The following is a 24716-nucleotide window of genomic DNA, read 5'->3' on the forward strand; positions in this document are numbered from 1 at the left end:
CATTTTTGGTGCCTTTTGTAGACACTTGTGCCAACAATGGCACCTTTATATATATATATATTTATATATTCTTTAACTCTTTATATTGCGTTTAGAAAAAAAGAAACTGAGATAAATATTAAGAAATAAAAATTAAATTAAATTTTTATATTATATTTGATATAAAATATATTGAACTGAGTTATTTTTTAATATCATATGTGATTTAAGATGAATATAGAAAGTGAGGAATAGATTTAGAATTTTAAAAGTTAAATAAGAGTATTTAAAAAAATTATTATTAAAATTTTAGTATCTATTTCTAAAAATTTCAGTTTTTTGTGATTTTACTTTTTAAAAGTATTAAAAGGACTAAAATTTTAATTTTAATTTCTGATCACCAAACACAAAACTCAGTTTCAGTCCCAATTCTAGAAAAAAAATACAAACCTAATAGTTTTATTGAATTTTCAGTTAAGTCTATATTTTTTTAAAATTAAATCTTTATATCATATTAAAATTTTTAATTAAGACTTTATTGTGACAAAAATATTAGAATTAATGAAATATTTTGTTAAACAAAATAAATATACTTAATACTTGATTGAATATTCCATTTTGTTTAACAAAATATTTTGTTAATTCCAACGTTTTTATTACCATAGAAATTTTTCAGTTATAAAATCTAATATGATATAAGAACTTAATTGAAAAGAAAAAAATATATAAAAATTTAATTAAAAACTCAGTGAAAATATAAGGATCGATAGAGTAATAATTAAACCATATTTTAATTATTTGGATACAATTAAATTTATACAATACTATAAAACTTTAATAGATAAGTGTTATGGGGTTACCTAAAACGGGATTGTTTTTGGGCCTGAACGTGAAGTCCAAGCTCTTTTGGGCAGCATTCGACTTTTTTTGTTGCCAAGGTACTGCTATCTGAGTTTCTCGTGAGGAGGTGAGGGTGGTACGTGCAAGGGACTCCAATACTTAAATTAGAAGGGTTTTAAGCATGTTTTTTAATAGATTGAGTTCTGAATATATATGAGAGTGTCAGTATATTTATAATAGAATAGATAACTACCTTTTAAAGTAGTTCCATTTTTATTGGTGGGTAGCTGTTCTTTTTTATAGGGAAGTTGTTGGGATCTCCTTTCTAAATAAATAAAAAATATCTTAAGAGTTAGTTACTTGTTTAAATAAGTATGGTTTTATTATTGTCGCCGCGTCCGACCTCTACAAGATCAGATAAATGTAGGTAAAATTAGATCTCTTAATTAGATGTTTATTTATTTTGGACCTAGCTGTATTTTTGACAGAATATAAAAAATAAGATCTAGAGATATTTAAAAAATGCAATTTAATTATTACAAAAAAGCACTCTTAAATGTGACTAAGCTAACGAAGATGAATGTTTGTAACTTTTTTATATTATGCAGATTGGGGATGCATTAGTGATTAATGATGACACTGACAATAAAGAAATGGATTATTTTCTTGCTACCCATGCAATCATCTCCGACCAAGCAGCATATGATATTGAAAAATTTTGTGATTTCTCATCCTCAAAGACCACAAGTGAGTGTGATGATGCCTCTTATGCCTCATGAGTACAAGAATGATGATAATCTCACTGCTTATTTAAGAAACCTTATGTAAGCTTTAAATTTCATTCCTGATTTTTTTTTTTATGGTAATGTTAGAAAAATGATATTTAAAATTATTTTATATAACATAATATTTATAATTATATAATTATTATATATAAAATTATATAATTATTTTAGTAATAATTAATTAATAATAAAATAATTTTAAATTATTTAAATTGATTTTTTATTATTTTTTAAACATTATTATTTTTTTAATCCTTAATTATCTTTTTAAATAACTTTATTAAGAGTAATAATTATTAAAAGTACTTGTTTTGCATTGTACATTAAACTGACTCATATTTTTATCTAATTTTGATAAAATATAAGTTGGTCAGATATACAATACAAATGAGTCATTTAAATATTTTTTTAATTAAGAAAATACAATATATAGTTAAGATGAATTAAGAAAACTTTGAATTAATGGCTTCTTTTATTTTGTGTTGTTTTGTAGATTGTGACTGATCCATGCAGTGAGAGTCATGTGCATGCACATATGAATAGGAAAGATGTTCCACGTCTAAAAACAAAAAAGGAAAGAGGTTCAAAAAGCACACCATGCAAATGTCGATAATTCTTTCTTTATTGGGAACTATGCAGTTAGTGGTAGCTCTTCTCTTTGATAGTGAGGTCATGGTCTCTCTACTAAATTTTTTTATAAAAAAGTTAGAAATTCTTCTTTTATAAAATAAAGTTAGTTCAATTGGTTAAATTTTTTTACTCTTAATTTAATAAAATTATAGTTGATTTTCTTTCTCAACATTTGTTCAATTTTTTTTAGAATTTAATTTTAATACACTGTTAGTAATAAATTATTTTATACGTATATCTAATTATATAATGTTATATTAACAAAAATAATTACTTTTTATATTAACTGCGTAAATGATTATCAAAAAGAACGATTATAATTACACAACGGTGTAAAACGTGCATCAAAATTACACTTTGTTTTATATAAACTTACAAGTGAAAATTGAAACGGATTTCTGACATACAACGACAATAAAAGTCCAATCTCATTATAATAGGCTTCTAACACACAAACATAATAAGGCCTCATAATAATTAACAACTGATTGAGGCGTAGTTCGCTACTAACAAACCTAAAAAATCAAATTGAAATCTAAAATCAACCTAAATTAAGAAGAAAACGAGAGGCACTAATAATGCAGCTCACGCAAAGATCAAAAATTGAAATTTTATTGGAAGAAGAAAAAGAGAAGACGCAGGTCAGTGCAAAGTGAAATTAAGTATTTTTCATTCCACTAGTTTAGTGTTATTGAAATATTTAATTCTAATTTAATTATTAAAGATTTTAAATCACTTAAAATTTTAAAAAATAATTATATTTATAAAATTTATTTTAATATAAATACTATTATGAAATAGTAATTCTCTAAGCTTGCTTATATACATTTATGCATCCTGTAAGACATAAATGCTAAGACTAATTAATGAAATGAACAAGGTTGCCTTCAAAGATTTATTTATGCAGCAGAATTTAATTACCAGTTTACCACAACTCTGGTTAGTTTTTTGTACATTTGAGTATAGTTAACACACACTACAAGAAAATAAGCTTTTTGTTATGTTTTTAAAGCGTGGTAAAAAGTCAAAAAAAGCGTAGCGATAATTTTTCGTTACGTTTTTTAAACTACCGACACGTTTTTAAAAGAGTTACATTTGCAAGAGTGCCGGTTATTATATCGCCACGTTTTTAGTAACCTATCGCCACGCTTTATTTTTGTATTTCTTTTTTTAAATTAAAATAAAAATACAAATTTATGAAGACCTTTATGAAAATGATTACTGATAGTACAAACCCATATCTATCTGCAAAAAACAGTACAATTCCTATCTCATCAAAGCACAAAAACAAAAAGACAGAATTGAAGAAACATATTATAGAGATAGTAGATGAAGTACTTGTGAATCAGGAAAATCGTGAAAGATAAAGATGGAGCTATTCGAAGCTTGGATTCCTGCGAAGAAGGAGGAGGAGGAGAGAAGATGAAGCGGTATCAGGCATTGGGGGAGCAGCTATGGTTGATCAAAGAGAACGCCGGACCATAAAGCGCGATTCCCAGTGCACTGCGTTCATTAGCACCGCGCACAGGGCAACTCTGCCTCCTCCAAAACGGCGTCGTCCAGCTCCAATTCCCCTCACAGCTCCGTAATTACAGCGTCGGAAGGTTAGGGGTTTGCAACGATGGAAGGAAGTGGCGGCAAGGGAGCGTCGACGAAGGATTTGCAAGAGAGAGTAAGAGCCGAGGAGGGAGGCCTTGCCAGATGAAATCACCGCCGAAGGAGGGTTAGGGGTTTAGTGCATACAGGGGACGACGAAAGGAGTAGCAACGGTGGGAGCGTTGGAAGAGGGAGCGCCGACGGAGGCATTGCAACATAGGAGAGAGGGCGAGCACCGTCAATGGGAGTGTTTGTTAGGGTTCTTCGAAGATTTTCAAGCCATTGTTTCGAAGGAGAGTGTGTTTCGAAGAAAAGAAAGCATAGGGCTCTTTGTTGTGTGTATGTATAATGTAGCTTTGATCTCATTGTTTCGAAGATGAAAATTCTTTTTTTTTTGGGAACCTTGTGGCCACGCTTTTGAAGCGTGCCGAAAGAGTTAGAGGAAATGGACACCCTTTAAAAACGTCAGGATAACGAAACTATTTCGCCATGCTTTAAAAGCGTGCCTGTTGTTCTTTATCGCTACGCTTTGAAACGTGGCAAAAAAAGAACCGTGTTCAATCATGAAGCAATCGCCACCCTCATAAAAACATGGTCATTGACCCTTTCAGCCACATTTTTTAAGTGTAGTAAAAAAAGCATGGCCAAATCTCTAATCATTTGCCACCTTCAGAAAAGTGTGCCCATTGATCTCTTTCGCCACATTTTAAAGCGTGACAAGAAAAAACATGACCAAATCTCTAATTAATCGACATCCTCATAAAAGCGTGGTCATTGATCCTTTTTGCCACGCTTTTAAAGCGTAACAAGAAAAAAACGTAGCCATAGACTTTTTTCTTGTAGTACCATGAACAAAAGAATCATACAAGTTACACCGATTAGTTTTATCTATGTACAACTGAGTGAAATTCTTAGATTTCAACAGTCCTCATCGTCACGATCATCATCATCATCTTTGTCCCAATCCAATGAGAATGCGGTGGCGGATTCCATCAACTCTGTTAGTCCAGTGAGATCCTCCAGGTACGTGGGATGATTAATTGCTTGGAGTATGAACTCCATCCCTTTGTTTCGATATTCCTATAAAACCTGATGAATGGTTTACATTTTTATAGAACAAAGGGATTAAGAAAATACATACACATTCATCTTTGAGATATCTAAAAAGATCATAAAAAAATTAGTTTACATTTCAGCTCCAATAGAGTTATGCTTATGCATGTATCAGAATAAATTACAAGGAAAAAAAAATAGAGACTATAATTTTGATGTGGCCCTTTTGTTAAAGGGAGTAAATTTTGTAAGGAAAAGCATGGTAGTTGGTAGAGAATCAAGAAACGGGGAAGAACCAATGATGGGTAATGGAGAATCATCAACGCCGCGCTTGTTGAGCTTCAAGGAAGAGAATCTGTACCAGAAGCCTTCATCGACGGAACTTTGCATCGGAGCGAATTGAAGCAAAGCTCCTTCCTTTTTCGACATGGCTCTGTTCAATTGTGGTTTGACTTTTGCTTCTTTCTAAACGGAATGCGAATATGAAGATGATCTGGGTTGTGGTCGAGTTCCCAATCTTCATGGGGTTCTTCAGTCAACAACCTTTGTGTTCATCAATGGAACTTGTTCATTCAGTGTTTTTTTTCGGTTTGGATTCTTCACCTATCAAACGGGCCAAATTGGATCTGCTTGATATGGGCTTTAGTGTTTTTCTGGCCTGATTTAATTACTTGACCCATAATACAGCTCGGCAGGAATTAAAAACAAAAAATTTTAACCTATCACACGCAGTGCATGCAGCAATCCATTGACTCTTAGATAAAGTTTAAATTTGCGACAAATTATCCTATTTAAGTCGGGTTGAAAGATACTGTGACCAAAAAAATTTTTTTTTAACTAACTTTGATTAGTTGAGTAGTTTTATTAACTTATCTAATTAAATAAGTATAAAAAATTTAAATCTACCAACATACTATGTCCTTTAACCATTTCTTCCATGTTCGATTCTTCCTTAGAGATAGAATAGAAACAAAACTTGCTTGTTTTAAAAAGTCACTCACTTTATATTTCTGTAGTATTCAAGAAAGTAACATTAAATTTTTAATTAATAGATATCATGGTACAAATTAAAAAAAATTAATTTATATGTAACAATTAATTAATCAATGACAAATTTTAAAACGAAAGTCCAAACGAATTAATTTTGACCTCGCAAGCTGAAAAATACTATAAAAAAAGGTTTTCACGGATAAGTTACAAAAGGAGTTTCTAACAGCTCAAACAGCTCAAAATTTATATATGATCCATCAAGATTTATTAGTTACTTTGTTCCATTGAGCAACTTAGGCAAAATTGAAAAATCATATATAAATTTTGAAGTATCCAAAGGATGTTATCCTTGGTTGACATAGCACCCTATACCTAACGAATTGGATTCCTTGTCGTTGTCCCTCTTTATTTAATATTATTTATTTATTTACTAAATATAGAATTATTTCGATGCTTCTATTCGATATTTTAATTTTTTTTAGATTAATAATTTTATGATAATTAGCCTCCAACTCGAAGTGAAAATAACACAATTTTATGAATTTACTTACATAGCAATAACTTGAGATAATTAATTAAAAATAAAATATATTATTTTATTTTAAAATTTGTTAAAAACATTAAAAATATCTGTAAATTTTATTTTATTTAAAAAATTTTTAATTTACATCACATATATTCTTAATAATTATATTTTTAAAAAATTTAGGACCAATCGAACAAGAATTTAGATACTATTTTTGAAATAGAAATAAAATAATAACCAATATAGAAAAAAGTAGAAAAAAAATTATTAAACAATGACAACATTAAAATCCAATTCCTTCTTGTGGCCGTGACAAATTCAATGTCTTCCAAACAAACCATACACTGGAATATCTCTTTCATTATCCCACTCGGTAATGCTATAATCAAACACAAACCTAAAACAAAACTCATGTTATAATCAAACACTTTTTTATAGTGATAATCAAACTTCAAATCTTCTAAATTACCCGGCCTATCGCATCACCAAATGAAAAATTACCAAAATCTGCCAAATAACTCAAAGGAAACTTAGAGATTTACAATGAAGTTGCTAACCTTAGAATTCAATGGCTTTGTTGGCTTCGATTCTATCACGTTCTGCAGAATGGAAACCAAAAAAATTAAAATGAAAGAAGAATAAAGTTGAACAAGAGATCAAGAGTTTGTTCGGTCTCAACGTGTGTTCAAAGAACCAAAATATGTACCCAACTACAATCAAGAATTTGAAAGAAGATAAAACTTTTAATTCACATATATAATTTTAGTGTTTACATAATAAATTCACATATATAATTCTATTTTATTATGAATGTATATAACTTTTAATCTAATCATAAAATCATCATCGCAAACTAATTAAACTTATATGAACCGTAAAAAATCATATATAATTCTTGAAGTATCCAACCGATGTATGTTATCCTTGACGAGTTTATATAATATAATAATATAATATAAATACAAGGCTCCGATCCATCAATGCTAGCTATATATTATGATATTTTTCATGTGTATGTGGGTCTAGATGGTAATGTCATGATTAATAGAAGGAAAACGATGCTGAGACCCTAACTACTTTTGTCATACATAATATGTGAATAACATATACCAACACGTCACTACAACAACAAAAGATTCAAGATTCAAGATTCAAGCTAAGATTCAAGATCTCTTGTTATATACCTAACTAACATGGATTCCTTAATTCCGTTGTCCCTAGCTCCCATATATATTTAATATTATTTTGATATTTATTATTGGCCAACTCAAATTGAAAACAACACAAATACACAATCAATATTTACATTCTTATTATTATTACATATATAAATCATTTACTTACATCCAATAGCTTCTTCAAACAATCAATTAACTAAACTTACATATTCACATTGACAACACTAATACCCTATATTATTTATTTAATTGCGTTCATCTCATAATAATGAAGATGACAAAGTGATACGACTTCTCCAATTTTGTACTCATCACCTAATGTGTGAGTACCAGTATATATTAAACACTAATTTTAACTAATAATTCACCATTTCTATTCATCCAAATTTATTAAATTAATTATAAGCTGCTAATACTTGTCTGTGTTACTTGCGTTACTATTAAATCATTAGGAGGAGGCCTACGTTTCTTGGTAGCTTGTTCAAAAGAATAAGCAATTTCAATAAGAGTTGGTTCTGAATACTTTAATCCTCCAAAGGAAACACCCAATGCCATGTTCTCATTGTTGTATCCACCCGGCACTGTTATTGCTGGGTAACCTCCAACCGCTAAAAATGGAACCAATTTTTGTCCCACATATATCAATGCATCAAGATTCTTCTCCTTCATCATCTTCTCAAACCCATCTTTCGAAAGTCTTTCTAGATTTGATATTGCTTCTTGAACTTCTTTGCTCATTCCATTGTTCATGTTTGCTTTTATAAACATGTCTTGTGGATAGTCAACTATTTTCTCCTGTACCAAAATAATAAGATAATAATAACAAATTATTCAACACAGTTCATAAGTTAAAAGTGTTAGTTAATCTTGCTAATTTATGTGTGATTATTATCTCTTGTTTAGGAAAAAAAAAGTTAAACATACAACAACTTTTTAGTATTTGGTGTTTACGAAAAAGTTTTGTTATACCGTTATAAAATAGTTTCATCATTATTTTACTATGTTAAGTTTCATTATTTTAGTGATAAATTACTCTTTTAAAATAATATAATATGTGAAACATATATAAGTACTGTATTGTTTAATGGAATAATGGTCTTTTGTTGTATGGTTGAATATTCTACTTTATTGTGTTGAATTCTTATTTTCAGAAAAAACACATGAAAATTAAGATCATGATGATCTAGTAGCTAGCGTATATATAAAGGATAATAAATATATTAAAAAAATAAATTTTGACTGACAAAAATTTTATCAAAAAGATAGAATAAAATATATTTAAAAAATTAAGAATAAAATTAAAACAAATTAAATATAAAAAAATATTTTTTTTTTAATTTGTTAAAAATCTGAAAGGCAAAACGTGTATTTTACTTATTTATTTTTTTATTGTTTAAAAAAATAAAATTAAAAAGATAAAATATATTTTAAAAAATAATCAAATCTCATTTTAAAAAAGTTCGTCCAAATATAAAAGAAACTAAAATTAATTGAATTGAGGGTTACATAAATATAAAAATATTATCGATACATCAAAATTAATTATTAAAATTAGTTACTAATTTATTTATATATTAAATATATGTGTAATTTAATTTATTTTTAATATTTATTTATATTTCAACTTACATTTTTAATAACTAATTTTAATATATACCTAACATAGTCGCATAAATATATACTTACTAGCGTGTTGTGTTGATGGTTGAAGGTTATGAGATCTGCCAAGGATCTCACAGGTGAAGACACGAGATTTTCGAGATAAGAATTCAAGTCTCTCTTGAGCTCAGCTAACAATGCTATCATTTCATTCTCATAAATTTCTTCATTCTTCTCAATTACTATGTCATCCACAAGTGTCGCACCTTTTTCCCTGGATTATTAATCATCAACGAGAACTTAATAATGTTGCATCATCCAATCAATCTTCCTTAATATGAAATATGTAATAACTAGATACTCGACTAATTTTTTTATACTAATTAACTATATATACATAAAAATGATAATGAATTCTGAATTAAATTTTTTAAAAAATGTATAAATGTGATAGATGCGAATGAATGACAGGTGATGTAGCAAGCAGCACCTCATTACTTGGAAGAGTTGTTGATATGTCGCATTCTCCATAGAATTTTGAGGAAAAATACTGTTAAAAGAATTAGGGTATCTCAAGATTCCAAGTCTTTTTCCTTGTAGGCCATGAGGATTCAAATATTGAGCGTAGCCACCCTCTGGAATGTGTGTAGATGCATTCACAGTTCCTTCATCTTTCTCGTCTTTCCCTACAATTACGTCAAGAACATAAACTGCATCTTCCACCGTTCTAGCTATAGGCCTGTTCATCCAAAAAATAAAATGTTAAAAGTCATAAAAAATAATGGTATTTCTCTTAAGAAAAAGTATTTGAAACTGTTAAAATATAATTAACATCAACTAGAATCAATTAGCATATCTGAATATTTATTCAGTGTATTTAAGTTGTCTATTCAAGTTATCTAGAACGATATGGGTGCTAAGAGAATCGTAATAATAAAGACGTAATATCTTATAATAAATATTCAGATATGCTAATTGATCCTAATTGATGCTAATTATATTCTAACAGAAACTAACATTAACACAGTCGACATTGCAGCTAATATTTAATAAATAAAATTAAAATTTTAAAAAATAAGATCATCTAAAATTTAATTAGACAAAATAATTTTTGAACTTCAAACTCAATAAAAGTTCATTTTTAATGTGTTTCATAATGATTTTGTTTAGTATTTTGCTATAGTGTTGATTAAAATTGATTATTATAATGTTAGTTTTCTAGTATTATTCTTCTCTTAATCTCTTTTTTCGTCATAAGTGAATAAGTGGATCTAATTGTGTAAAATTAATATTTGATTAATAAAAAATAACGATACGAGTGAAATTAAACCAGTATATACACGGCTTGATGAATGGGTATTTATTCTTTATTATTCCAAAGTTTCAAAAAATTTAATAGGAAAAGAAATAGTTAAAACTATAAAGTATATAGCTTAAAGTATTCTAGAAAATACAAATAGTAGTATTTTAAAGTATAATCTAAGGATATATATTAATTGAAAATGATTAGAATTTTTTTAAAAGGTTATATTAAGAACTGAAATATATTCAAATTAAATATACACAAAAGATTAGATCACTAAAAATAAATTATTTAATCAGTTACCATGTATTTGTCCATATATATTTATCAAATTTATGAAAATAAAAAATATAAAATAAAAATTAAAAAATTTAAAGATTTAACATAGATTTAACCTAATTAAACAAACTAGTGTATTAATAGGTACTAATAAATTTATTAATCCATTTTTTTTATATAAATATGATAATAATAAATTTGAAATTAGTCAAGATAGTAAGTAATAAAATATTTTATTTTTTAAATTATATGTAATGAAAAATATTTTTGGAAACATAATTTGGATACTATATTATTTTTATATCTCTTTTATAATGACCATATTAAGTGAACGCTAAATATAATTATCAAAATCAGTTATAGTATAAATTATATATTGAAATATAATTCACTAAAAATAAATTAAATTACATATATTTATATATAAATATATGATAATTAATTTTTAGTGTGTAAATAACATTTTTAATATAATAGATATAATAAAATAATATTTATAAATGAAATAATATATTTAAAAAGAATAAATTTTTTATTAATTTAAACCGTTTAATCGGTAAAAATTCGAATTAGTGCAATATAATAGTCCTGGCTATTTGGTGGCAATTAGCACCGATGAACTGGTCCACTTGGCCTCATTCAGAACTATGATGTTTATCTTCTTTTTCTATAAAAATAATAAAATTTGATGTACGAAAATTACTTCTCTTAAGTCTTAATACGGAAGTGATGACGTATAGCCGTCATGCATGTGGTTTTGATTGGCATGCATATTTTTGTGAAACAATTGTTTTTCATATGATGCAATATTTAAAAAAAAAACAATTGTGAGATGTGTTATTATACACTAGAAAAATAAAAAAAAGAGTTAAAATTTATTTTTTGTAGAAATCAATTATTTTTAATAATTTTTGTCATTATTTAACCAATAAAAATATTAAATTATTTTTAATAAATAAATCTTATTAATTTATGTGTGTAAATTCTAAAAAATATAAATACAAATATTGATTCATGTGTATAAATTTATAGTAAATATACGTACAAACGATATATTTATTATGTGTATATTATCTATAAATATAAATACAAATTATTACTGATCAAATATCGATAAAAATAATAATATTTACTAGTTAGATAATATTATTTATTAATAAATATTAAATAAGACAAATTTTGATAATTTTTAGTTAATTTTTTTTATCAAATATTTTGGTTATTATATATATAAATATAGAGAATATACCCAACGGAATCTTGTCTGAGAGAAATAGGGACCACGGCAGATCTGCTAGTGAGGTTAACGGTGGGTTTGATTCCAACGACTGAGTTGTATGATGAAGGACAAATTATTGAACCATCGGTTTCGGTCCCTAATGACACCGTTGCAAAGTTTGCTGCCACTGATATTGCTGATCCACTGCTTGATCCACACACTTCATTGCTCAAGTTATAAGGGTTCTGCATGCCATCCATGCATCCACATCGTTAACTTTGAGGCAATAGTTAATATCACAAGACACTAGGCTTTGTAAAATGAAAAATAATATATTTTATCATTAGCATAAAATAATAAAATTTTAGTAAATATTAAAAGAATAAAATGATTTATAAATATATTATATATATATATTCATAAAATGATACATTTATGCGTATTTATTATTTGAGAGATATTATCAATTTATCTTTATAGAAGACGTGTCACGTATTTATAATATAATTTGAACCATTGATATTTAGATTTGTATCGTTTAACCTACTTTGAGCAAAATTTTCTCTTTTTTTAACTGTTAGAACTATTCGAAATAATTGGAAGATAATAAAAATTAACTTAAATCAATTTAAAATTATTTTATTTTATATTTATAAATTATTTTTAAAATAAATACATAAATTATAATTATTAAATTAAATAAAATAACTTTAAATTATTACCTTCTTAGCATTACTATAAAATTATATATCTTTAACGTGTTTGAATAGACATGTCTTGAACTCTTGATCCATTAGACGACTTCTTCCCCTTAAACATTTTAATTTAATTTGTACCAAAAAATAAACTACTATATCATCATTTAATAATAAAATTAAACATTATTAGTTACACATATTTAAATATGTTTATTTTAAATAAACCTAATATATTAGTTAGACAAGACTATAGATATATTTTCATTTAATTTGTATTTATAATTTTTTAAATTAATTCTAAACTTACAAAATATTAAAAGATTATAACACAAAACCAAACAACCCTCAATTAGTTAATGATTAAATCACTAATAAAAAAAATGAGAGATTAAACCAACACTTTTAGTTTTAAAAAAAGTCAATTTTTTATTGCCCAACAAATTTGATGCCAAATTTATCTAATTTTAAGTAAATTTTAATATTTTAAAATTGTTTACTTTTATAATATTTAAATTAGATATTAAATTATATTTTTTTAGTAGATTACAAACCGTAATATTCTAAAAGAAAAAAAAAAGGTAAAAACTCACGTGAAAAATAAGTATTTGTTAAAAAAAAAGATAAAAATTAATAGTTAAAAGATGTTAAATAATTTAACTGATTTAACTAAATTTCTATCTAACAGCTCTTAATTATCAACTTCACATGAAGTTGGATGCACCCGAATTTTCCTGCAAAAAAAATTATTAGTCACCTTGGCTTGGCCACCGTAGGCAGACCAACCACCGGGCATATTGGAAGACCTAAAACCAGACCACTCCTTCAAGGTGGCTTTGCCAATAATTATGGCCCCAGCCTCCCTCAACTTCTTCACCACAAAAGCGTCCTCCGCCGCCACCGATCCGGCAAGCGCATACGAACCGGCCGTCGTACTCATCCGCTTCTTCTTGAACGTAATGTTGTCCTTTATCAACACCGGCACTCCGCTCAATTTTGTCCCTCCTTTCCCCTCCGCACGTTCTTGGTCGGCTTTCTCAGCCTCAGATTCTGCGTCCGGATTCAGATCCGCTACGCCACAGAGTATAGGGTTTCTTCTAAGAATCTCGTCTTTGTACAACTTCACTAGTTGCTTTGACGAGATCTCGTTTCGCGAGAAAGCGCTTTGGATTTCGTTCACGGTTGCTTCTCTGAACTCGAATATTGCATGAACATGAACATGTGTATGAAGAAGTAGCCATGAGAAGAAGAAGGAGAAAGATCTGGAGCTAGCAGCAGCCATTGACATATTCTATAGCTCTCTAGATGGTTCTATCTATAGTTAGTGAGTGTGTAGTTTGCACTTTATATATATATATGTATAGATGTTTGTTTGTTTTGCTTTTTGTTAATGTGCTAGCTTTGCTTTCTTTTTTAAATCATTATTTTAATGTTTACTTGTTTTTTTTCTAAAATTACTAATAAAAGATTACTTAAAATGTAAAAGCATATCCTAAAAAGGAAAATGAAAACGAATGGGAGAAGTTTTGTAATAAACAAAAAGACAGAGAGCGTACGAAACTCGGTTTCAAATAAGTCAAACGGAAAGATTATGATATTTAATTTGTAGATAGAATTATGAGAAAAAGCTCTCCCTATGAGTTTCGTTTTCACTGACTAAATAAATGTACGTAGCTAAAGTATTAAATAAATGATAAAATTTGGATGCAAGTTATCTTTACGATAAAGTTGGTCCTTAAAAATTATAACTTGATAATTTAGTTAAATATATTAAATTATCTCATAATTATAAATTATCGGCTTCAAATAAAAATAATTGTATGTAAGTACTCTACCTTAAATCAATAATATTATGTTATACAAAAAATAATTATTAAATTAATTATTATATAAAATATAAAATATATTTTAAAAATAAAATAAATAATATATATATATATATTATAATTAATTTTTTATATACCCATAATATCTTTATATTAAATATTTGTATGTATTTGTATACATAATTTGTTTTATATATCTTCTATTAAAATACTAACTACTAAAACAATCAAACCTTTTCACAATATAACTAAACTTTTCATATCTATTATCTATTATTAAAATCGGGCTTCTTCAATTAATAATATTGGTGATGTGATATGTTCTTAAAAATATTTTTTAATTTATTTTATTAATTTATTTAAATGTGTTAATTCATTATTTATTTATTTAATTTAATTGAGATAAAAACTTAGTTAATATTTTGTTTGACCACATTAACTATAATTAATCAATCACATTAATTATTTGATTTAACTGAATAAATAAATTGATTCTATTTTAATGTGTGTTAATTTTTTTTGTCTTATATATAATTTGATTACTAGTTTTTAAAAGTCTTATGATTAATAATTTATTTGATTTGATTGAGATAAATATTAAATTATTTAATATTTTGTTTGATCATATTAATTATAACTAATTAATTATATTAATTATTTAATTTAACTGGAATAAATAGATTGATTTTATTTTAATTTGCATTGTTTTTTTATTTTATATATTTTAATTAATAATTTTAAAAATGTTATAATTTTTATATAATATATTTATTTATTTAACTTATTTTATTGAGTCAAATAATTATAATTAATTTATTACATCAATTATTTAAGGATTAAGTATGATTTTGGTCCTTAACGTAGAGGTCGAAGATTTATTTCGTTTGTGGCATTTTTTCGCTACAAAATGGTTCCAAAGATTTCAGTTAGTTTTAAAATTATCCTTTTTAATAAATTTGTTATTTTTATTACCAAATTACCCCTAACTAAAAAATTATAAAATAAAATAAATTAAAAAAAGAAAGAAAAAAAGGGACATGGGAGAAGAGAATCCTGGGGGGTGGTTTCCATAGAAGAGGGGGAAAGGGAAAAGGTCACTGCTCCACGCCGTTGCAGCTGCTCTACGCCGCCGTTGCTGCTCTTTTCTTCCTCAGCATATACACTAACGGCAAAAGAGGAGAGAGCAGAGGAAGAGAAAAAGAGAAGAGAGGAATGAAGCTCTGCACGGCATCGCCGACCGTCACAGTACCCTCCTCGTGGCGATTTGTAGCCCGCGCCAACACCGCATCGCCGTTCACCGCCGCAACCCCACCTCCTCCACCGCCGCCGCAACCCTTCCTCTTTGTTTCAATTTTTTATTCCTTTTTTCTTTAATTTTTCAGATTTAAAGGATTCCATCATTGTTGTTATTATTGATGCTTCTGGTTGCTTTTGTTTATTCATTTTATTCTATTGTTGTTGTTGATGCTTTGGTTGTTTTTGCTTCTGCCTGCTTTAGTTTTTGCTTCTGCTTCTGGTTCTATTTTCGTTGTTGCTCTGATTTCATTATCCATTATTATTATTGTTGTTGTTTGATTGTTGTTTTTCTGCTTCTGGTTTTTGCTTTTGCCTGCTTTTGTTCCTGCGTTTGTGCTTCTGCTTCTGGTTAAACCTTTGGGATCATTTTGTAGCGAAAAAAAAGTCGGGGACGAAATAAATTTTCGACTTCTACGTTAGGGACCAAAATCGTACTTAACCCATTATTTAATTAAATTAATCCACATAATATTATTTGATTTAATTTATTATCACGCTAATATTTGAGTTGTTATTTACAAAAAAATTCTTAAGCAACCAATTAATTGCCTAACAATAATGGTGCATTGAGTCACTTTTTTTTCTATATTAGTCCCATAAATGTGTAATAGTGGAAATTCAGGTGCAGTCGGCTTCACGTGAAGTTGATAGTTGAGAGTCATTAGATGAAAATTTAGTCAAATCAGTCAAATCATCTAACGGCTCTCAACTATCAACTTCACGTAAAGTCGACCGCACCTGAGTTTCCACCATGTGTAATGCATGTAAAAAGGTCAACAGTGGCATAGTTGTCAAAATTGAACTGATAATCAAACCAATTAAGTTATTGAATCACTGGATTATTGTGATTTAATTGTTAGGTCACAGATTGAATCGGTTAACCCAGTCTTACATAAATAAAAATATAAAATAGTCAACATAAAACAACATATATACAACAATATATAATCACAAGCAAAAATTTTTAACATATATACAACAATATATATACAACAGCAACAATATATTACACTATAAAATAAAAAATTGAATAATCTGCCTCAAGTTATAAACAACCAAATATAATTAATAAAAAGTTTAGAATTCAACTTGACTATAATACAAATTCAACTCAATAATAATATAAATTCAACTCTAAATCCCATTATATTTCCAACACATAATATTACTAAATCTTCCTCCCATATACAATGAATATTCAACTACTCATCTTCATCTTTGTCCATTTCTAATTTTCAAATTCAAATTTTTCAAACACTGAATCCTAATCTCTCCAAAATACTATATCCAATGGCCACTGCAGCATTCAAATCTACCACAAATATGATCATTTTAATATCAGACATCAAAACAAAAACAGATTTGGAAATATTTTTTTAAACAGAGACAAAATTATAATTACAAGCAAAAATTTTTAGCATTATAAACATTAATCAATAAATTATAATCAACCAAATATAACAATAACTATTAAGATTCAACAAATTCAGTTAATCAATATCATTAACCAGTTCTTCAGTGGCTCAGTTAATCAAATTATAACCCAATAAAACAATAAGTTAATAACTGAATAAATAAATAAAAAAATAAAAAACATACCTGAGAAGTGGGAGACCAAGCATGGTGGGAAGGTAGAAGCGACGGTGAGCTACGCCAGACGAAGACGCAACAACGACGAAGACTACAACAGAAACAACCGGAGACGACTACAACAGGGACAACCAGAGACATAACGTCAACGAGGACAGAGACGACCAACAAATTAAAGCGAGGACGCACGACGACAGACGTACAGGACAGGACACAGGAGGCGACGAGCCGAGATGCACCTGGGCCACTGAGACGACTCTGAGTTGCCAATGATGCCGCAGCAACCGTGCGGTGGAGGTGGCATTGGCCGGCAGTCGAGTGGTGCAGCACAGTGAGACTGAGAAGGGGTTAGGTCTCACAAGCACTGTCTCAGCCGTTTGAGAAAGCGAATGAAATGGGTTTGAGACTTTGGGTGGGTGCGGACAACTTAGCAGCTAGGGTTTCTTTCTTTCTTTTTTTTTTTTTTTGAGGTAAAAACGACGTCATTTTAAGTTGGAAAAAGAAAATATGAACCGGTTCAGATTTTTTAAATCCGACAGTTCACTAGTTTTAGTCAAATTCGACTAGTTTAAACCGGGTCACACCGGTTCAATTTCTTATCCAGTCAGATTATACACCCGGATCGCTGAATTTTTTTCGACCGGGCGGGTCGGTCCAACTCTGACAACAATGAACAGTGGTGTAATCTTTGGATATGGAAAAAAAAAAAAAATCTTCAAATTGCTGGGTGTGGTTTGACGGGTGCTGCTGGCTATTTGTGGTTTGACATGTGATGGGTGTTAACTTGTTATTTATATCTGTTAACATTTAATTTTTTTTTCTTCACAAATCACTCTGATCCACCATATATCAAATTGCACCACCTCAGTAATTTATGTTTTTCTTTTTATCTTTCTGCTGCTCTGTAAATATTGCCGGAAGCGATTTCTTCAATTTAAAACTGTCTCCAATATGTCAATAAAAAAAAAAACAATCACATTATAATCATGTATTATATCAATTTTCATCCAATATTTAAAAAAATTAGTCCCTGAGTCCTACGATTTATATGTTGGTGAATATTTTAAAAAAATTATTTATATTAAATATATACTAAAATAAGTGACTAATATAAAATATATTAAAAACAAATTTAATAATATATATATATATATATATATATATATATATATATATATATATATATGGTAATTGATTTTGGAGAACAATCGAACAAATAGTATTTATTTTTAGAAAAAATATCTCGGGAAATATCTTTGTTTTTCTCCTTGTTTCTTTTTCTTTATTTTTCACATAAATTGTAATTAAATTTGATTAATTTTTTTCCGCAATCGTTTTCCAATTGTCATATTGTATCGCATTTCATGTCGGTACGTATCTTGGGGTCTACCACCAGCTTGAGCTTCCATATACGATAGTGGCATTATAATACGGGTAATGTTAATTTTACAATTTAAATGTGAGTCCCACTTATTTTATTTCGGTGTTATTTTTCATTTTTATTATTATTCAAAATTTGTTATAATTATAATTATTCGATTTATTACAGAATTATTTTTTTAATAATTAGTTAATAAACAGAGACTTAATAAGACATAAGAGGTTGCGTTAGTTACTATTGTAGGAAGAAAAGGAAAAGGAAATTTTTTTAAAAATAATTTCTTAATTTTTAATAATTAATTTAAAATTGCCCAATCAGATATATGAAGCCAACAATGCTAGGGACCGCAAAAAGATGACAACATAGATTCCGTGTCAATTTAGATTCTTTTCTTTTCTTACCACATCAGATTCTTGTTTGGAAAATATATTAATTTGAGCTTGAAAAGTATTCAATGGTGACCAAGAAAATTAGCTTGAAAAGTATTTATTGGTGACCAAGAAAATTAACTTGAAAAGTATTTAATGGGTGCAAGTGGTGCAAATTAAAGGACGTACGTGCAAGAATGTATAATTCTATATACAATTATTCAATGTGTAAATTTTTTTTTAAAGGTGTTTCTCCTCAATTGTCATAAAGTGTTGCATAAATTTCTTTCAAAACCAATTTTATAATGCATTTTTTCATATAAAACAGTATTTATTTATTTAAGAAAAATATAAATAAAGTGCTTAGCAGACAATTTCGGAAATAGATATCCTCGTTTACTTTAGATGTTATAAGGTAAGGGAGTGGATTATTATCACTTTCTAAATTATTTCTCCTAATAACCATCATCTTAATAATTAGCCTGACAATACTTTAACAATATAGATTTAGTAAGCGGAATTATTTTATTAAATTTAAAAAAAAAATAGCTACGAGAAAATTTATCAATGAGCATTGAAAGGGTAAGTGATGAGTCAAGCCATCTTCTAAACTAGTTCAAGTTCAGTTAAGTTGAGGAATTCGAGCTTAAAGAAACTCAACTTGTTAGCTCTAAAATTATGTCTATGTTCTATAATTTGATCCTGTTCAAAAAATTGTTTATCAATGTGTACATTTTGAGTGAGTCAAACTTGAATTTTCCTTTTAGACACAATGCATGATAGCTATGGGACATGAAAAGTCAAATGAAATTTCATTTTGTTTGAGCGGATAAGATTTAGAACATATAGAACTAGTTGCCTAAACCATTTCGAATTCGTTAACACCTTAATTAAAAGCATTATTTGGAAAGAAAAAAAAAAAAACCAATGAGTGTCCTAAAATTTATTTGGTTTGTGTTTTATTTTTTTATTTTTCATTTTAGCACTTTTTATTATGAGAATTTTCTGAAAAAAAATAAAAACAATAAAATTCTGAATTTTGTTTTTAGTTTTTTCTTCTATTTTCTATTTTTTTAAAAAAATTTTAGAAAGAGAAAACATTAAAAATAATAAAAAATAAAAAATAAAAATATAAAATAAACACACTTTTAATTTTCTTTTTTATATTATTTTTAATCAAATAAAATATTTTAGTTAGATAAAATTATGACCATCTAGTATTCAATTGTGCAAATTTTATCATTTTTAGGGTTATATCTAGGGCTGTCAAACAGGCTAGTAGTTCGGTCCATTTAGGCCCGGTCCGTTAAACCCGCAGATTAAATGATTTGGCCCATTTAAACTCGCTTTATTCGAGAGCAATAATTTTTTAGCTCGGGCCGTTTATGGTCAGCCCGATGGGTTAAACGGACCAACCTATTTATTCTTTTATTTTATTTTTTAAAGAATATTTTGACAAAAAATACCACTTTTAGGTCAAAAACCTTTAAAAAATAATATTTTTTTAATTGATGGGTCGAATTTTCGGATCAGATCGAAAAAAATATCGGCTAAAAGTGCTGTTTTTTTTTAAAAAATGTAAAAAAAATAAATGGGCCACCCATTTAGTCCACGGGCTAGCCCGTTTAACCCGTCATTTTTTCGGGTTAATCGGACTCAACCCGTTTAGCTTAAAATTTAAACGGACTTAATTTTAAAAGCAAAACCCGTCCATTTAAATGAGTAAACGGACTGACCCGATAATTTTAGCCCATTTTAACGGCCTTAGTCATATCTCTAAAGTAAGTTGCTTAACTTAGAAGGAGTGGATCCATCATTTTTAATGAAAAAAAGTTTAACAATTAATAAAATGTGTTATTTTTTACCATCATTTTTAATTATCAATCTAATTTTTTAAATTTTCAGATTTTAGCTTATACTTTTAAATATTATTGTCTAATTACTGGTAAAAATAAATAAATCCTATTAGTCCTCTCAAATTTTTCTTTTTAATATAAATAGTAACGTTTTTTTTTTTTTTTTTTGTAATTTTCATTCTTATCTTATCAGTTATGTTATCACTTATCAAGTTATCACACCTTAATGCTTATCTTATTAATGCATATACAAAATCTAACACCTCGAATAAGAGTATGAGTGTCAATATTTATTATATATCTCTAATTTTATAATCAAAATGTGTCACATGTTACTCTTTTATTACAATTGGATAACTCTTCTGAAAAAGGAATAAACAGAAAAAGGAATAACCTGAAAAGGAATAAAAGCCAAGATAATACAAAATAATGAATAAACAGAAAAATGAATATAACTCTTCTGAAGCTTCGCCATCCATATCCTGAAAAGGAATAACCTGTAGGGGAGTGAGAACGTCGTCCTCGCTTGTTCTCACTATAGGGTTACAGAAATTGGTATAACAAGATACGTAAAATAAAACTATTTTTAAAGTACAGTGATCATTGCTCGTCTTATGTGTCTTTCCAAAAACCGTGGGTACATATTCAAAATCCAGAAAATCCCTTTTTGAAAACTTGGTAAATTTCTCAAATAATTTAAAACAAAACCATTTTCCTTTCTTGTAAAATCTGAAAAGTTTTTCTTAGACAGTATGAATAACCAACATGTCCCAAATATAGGTTCAATTAAGTCTATGCTGTAATAGTTTGATTTTTCATACTTTTCTAGACCACAACCATGAAAGCAGTTACCTACGCGGTATAAATGACCATCCCGTTCCAAGCATAGGTTCATTAAGTCTATGCTGAGCCTGGTCAGATACTTTATACAAATCTAGAACTCAATATACCAATCACGACCTCAAGCCCATCCAATCCAATACGGCCCCAGACCCAAACAACTCAATCATCAACCAATTCATCACAAACCAACCAATCAAACACAATCAATAGCAATTACAACAAATATAGCAGTTAGCAGTTAACATAGGTATTCACATAGGCAAACCAAGTACAATATGCACACCCAAATAATATCACATAAATGCAAATGATAAATGTCTGTCCTACTGGCTGTGATATCACATTGTCGGTTCAACTGCTAACCCGACACATCTCCATGGAGACGTCGCCCTTCGGAATCATAATGTGGGAACCCCCGAGATATAGTGCTCGGGTCACTGTCCAGGATTTTGTGCATGCACGCTCTATTGATCCGAAGGGATGCGAGCGGGATACTCTTGCCACCGACCTCGCATCTCAGCGCAAGCGGGACGAACCACCGCCCTTACGCCGCCGACGCTACCTCGACAGGTGGGATCCAACCATACGTCCCTGCCGGGCGCATAGCGTCTTATCAACAATCTCATCTCAGCATAAGCGGGACGAACCCGGCCCTTATGCCTACCAAATAATAACTCCTCAATCTTGATGATAATCACAATCGATCAGGCTCAATAACTTATTTCAAATTCATTCTTGGCCCCTTTACTTTTAAATAACAAACGTTTTCAATTCACATCTTGCCAAGAATCACTTTTTAAAACGGAGCCACTTTCCACATCTTTCCAACACTTTCAAACAATCTCAAAACTATTTCAAATTAAAAATATCTTTTGAAAGACTCAAAATCATTCATTTCTAAATCAGGATTTGGTCATAAAATTCTTCGGCGGAGTCTCAAGGCTTCAGGGAAGAATAACCTAACTCATTTCTTAAATTCATTGAAAACCTCCGAAACCTTAATTTCTTTATTTGAATAAATAAAATAGAATTTAAACCAAAACCAAGTCATGTATCCAAATATTTCGAACCATCAATTTCAAAACAAACTTACTTAAACCAAAACCAAATCGTTTAAACCGAAAACCAATTTCAATTTCATTCTTAAATCTGTTTCCAAAGGCTCGGAAATTATTTCAGTTTTAATAGGCCAAAATTTCAGAAAATACTTCAAACTTTTCTTAAAACGGTGTAAAATGAAGTTAGTTAATCGAACTCCATTAAAACTCCTTCAAATTTGCTTACTTAATCAAATTCCAAAACTTGATCATTTTCATCTTTAAATCGACTTTAAAACATGATTCTTTTCTAAAATAGTTTACATTCTAAATATAATAATTTTCTTAATAAAAGGGTTGAAACCTAATTCATTTATCAGTAATACAATTCAAGGCATAATTCATTCTTTTTAAAATATTATTTAAAATAAGGTATGGGATTTTATAAAAATTTCAACAATATCTCCCCTAAAACTTTTGGACTTTGCCACTCTTTCTGGGTCCCAACCAAACCAATCATCAATCCCCTCTCAACGGGTTCAAGACCAAATCAGTTTCCAATAAACAAAACTCAGATTGGCGGTCGCGGTCCCTCTCCCTCAGACCAGATCGGCAGCGGCTGTGCTTATCACGACGGCGGCGACGAAGACGGCCCGGACAGTGACGGAAAAGGTCCCCTTCGGCAGCGGCTTCCCTTCCAGGTTCTCTTTCACAGACGCGTCTTCTTCCCAGCAGCGGCGGAACCAAACAGTGGTGACAACCCCGAGCAGAACCGGTGACGAGCTTCACGGCGAAGACGACGGGGGACAGCGGCGGCGATCTCGTGGCAGCAAAGCACGACGACGTTCAGGATGCGGCACCGACTCCTCGACGGCAACAAGCTCGCGCCGACGGCTGGACGACGATGAGCGCGAGTGACGGCGCAGGCCACACGCGTCGGACTGTGGCGGGAGCACGGCCTTCTCTTCCTTCTCCGTGCTTCACGACGGCGGCGTGGAGAGAACGATGGCGGCGACGCGGCGTGGACGCGGTGACAGGGCACGGTTGGCCAGCGAGCTGCTCCCTGCCCGGTGCCCTTCCTCCTTCCAGATCTCCTCCTCCCTTTCCCTTTTTCTGATTTCCGTTCTTTCTTTCTTTCTTGTTGATGGTAGCTGCGGCTGTGTGTTTAGGGTAGAGAGGGGCAGCAACAGTTGTTGCAAGTTGCTGAGGGGAAAAGAAAGGTGGCGGCTGCTGGGTATAGGGTTAGGTAGGGTTAGTGTTAAGCTAGGGGTAGTTTCTGTAATTTCAAATACAAGTAGGGATAATATAGTAATTGAAACCCCAATTAAATCCAACACTAATTGTATATAGAAAATACTATTTGCTCATCAATTTCATATTTTATTTCCAATAGAATGTTCAACTCCAAAAATTTGAAATAATATAATTAATTTCTTTATTTTTCAAAATAGTAGTATTAGTATATTAAAATATTAATTATTTAGTCCAAATCATTTAAACTTCTTATTATTTCATAACTATCAACTTTATAACCTAAATATAGAAAATAATTCAATAATCATAAAATTAAATGAAATTCTGATTTAAATAGCCAAACCTCACTATTTTTGGATTTCTAAAACTTTAAATCATAAATAGAAAAATAATCCAGAAGTATAGAGTTTGGATAAAAATCTTAATTTATTTCAAATCCAATTAATCAAAAATGCCTTAAATTATTTTCAATAAAATGATTTTTCGAAAATAAAATGTAAATAAATATATGATTTGAGATTAATTCAAAATTAAATAGGACTTTTCAAAAGTCTTGGATCTTACATTCCACCCACCTTATAAAAATTTTCGTC

The 24716-nt window shown here is 29.1% G+C and overlaps 1 protein-coding gene across 1 annotated transcript; it reads right to left on the reverse strand.

Moving 5' to 3' along the window:
- Window positions 1–7687: 7687 nt before the first annotated feature.
- Window positions 7688–14007, reverse strand: LOC107632537 (putative amidase At4g34880). The gene is made up of 5 exons (XM_088508872.1): window positions 13430–14007; window positions 12008–12222; window positions 9667–9915; window positions 9264–9450; window positions 7688–8372 (listed from the first exon to the last, which is right to left on the reverse strand). Exons 1-5 carry the CDS (start codon window positions 13958–13960, stop codon window positions 7977–7979), a joined length of 1578 nt encoding a protein of 525 aa, XP_088364998.1. The 5' UTR covers window positions 13961–14007; the 3' UTR covers window positions 7688–7976.
- Between the last annotated feature and the right edge of the window lie 10709 nt (window positions 14008–24716).

Source organism: Arachis ipaensis, chromosome B3 (genome assembly GCF_059453495.1).
Source record: "Arachis ipaensis isolate K30076 ecotype BB chromosome B3, ASM5945349v1, whole genome shotgun sequence".
NCBI lineage: Eukaryota > Viridiplantae > Streptophyta > Magnoliopsida > Fabales > Fabaceae > Arachis > Arachis ipaensis.

Bases quoted from the DNA above. Each gene is read 5' to 3' on its own strand.
- LOC107632537 (XM_088508872.1), bottom strand. From the start codon at position 13,960: ATGTCAATGGCTGCTGCTAGCTCCAGATCTTTCTCCTTCTTCTTCTCA. The intron at 9,916-12,007 runs GTATATTCTCTA...TTGGATGAACAG, and splicing joins CTCAGACAAGATTCCGTTGG to GCCTATAGCTAGAACGGTGG. The intron at 9,451-9,666 runs GTGCTGCTTGCT...TTAATAATCCAG, and splicing joins CAACTCTTCCAAGTAATGAG to GGAAAAAGGTGCGACACTTG.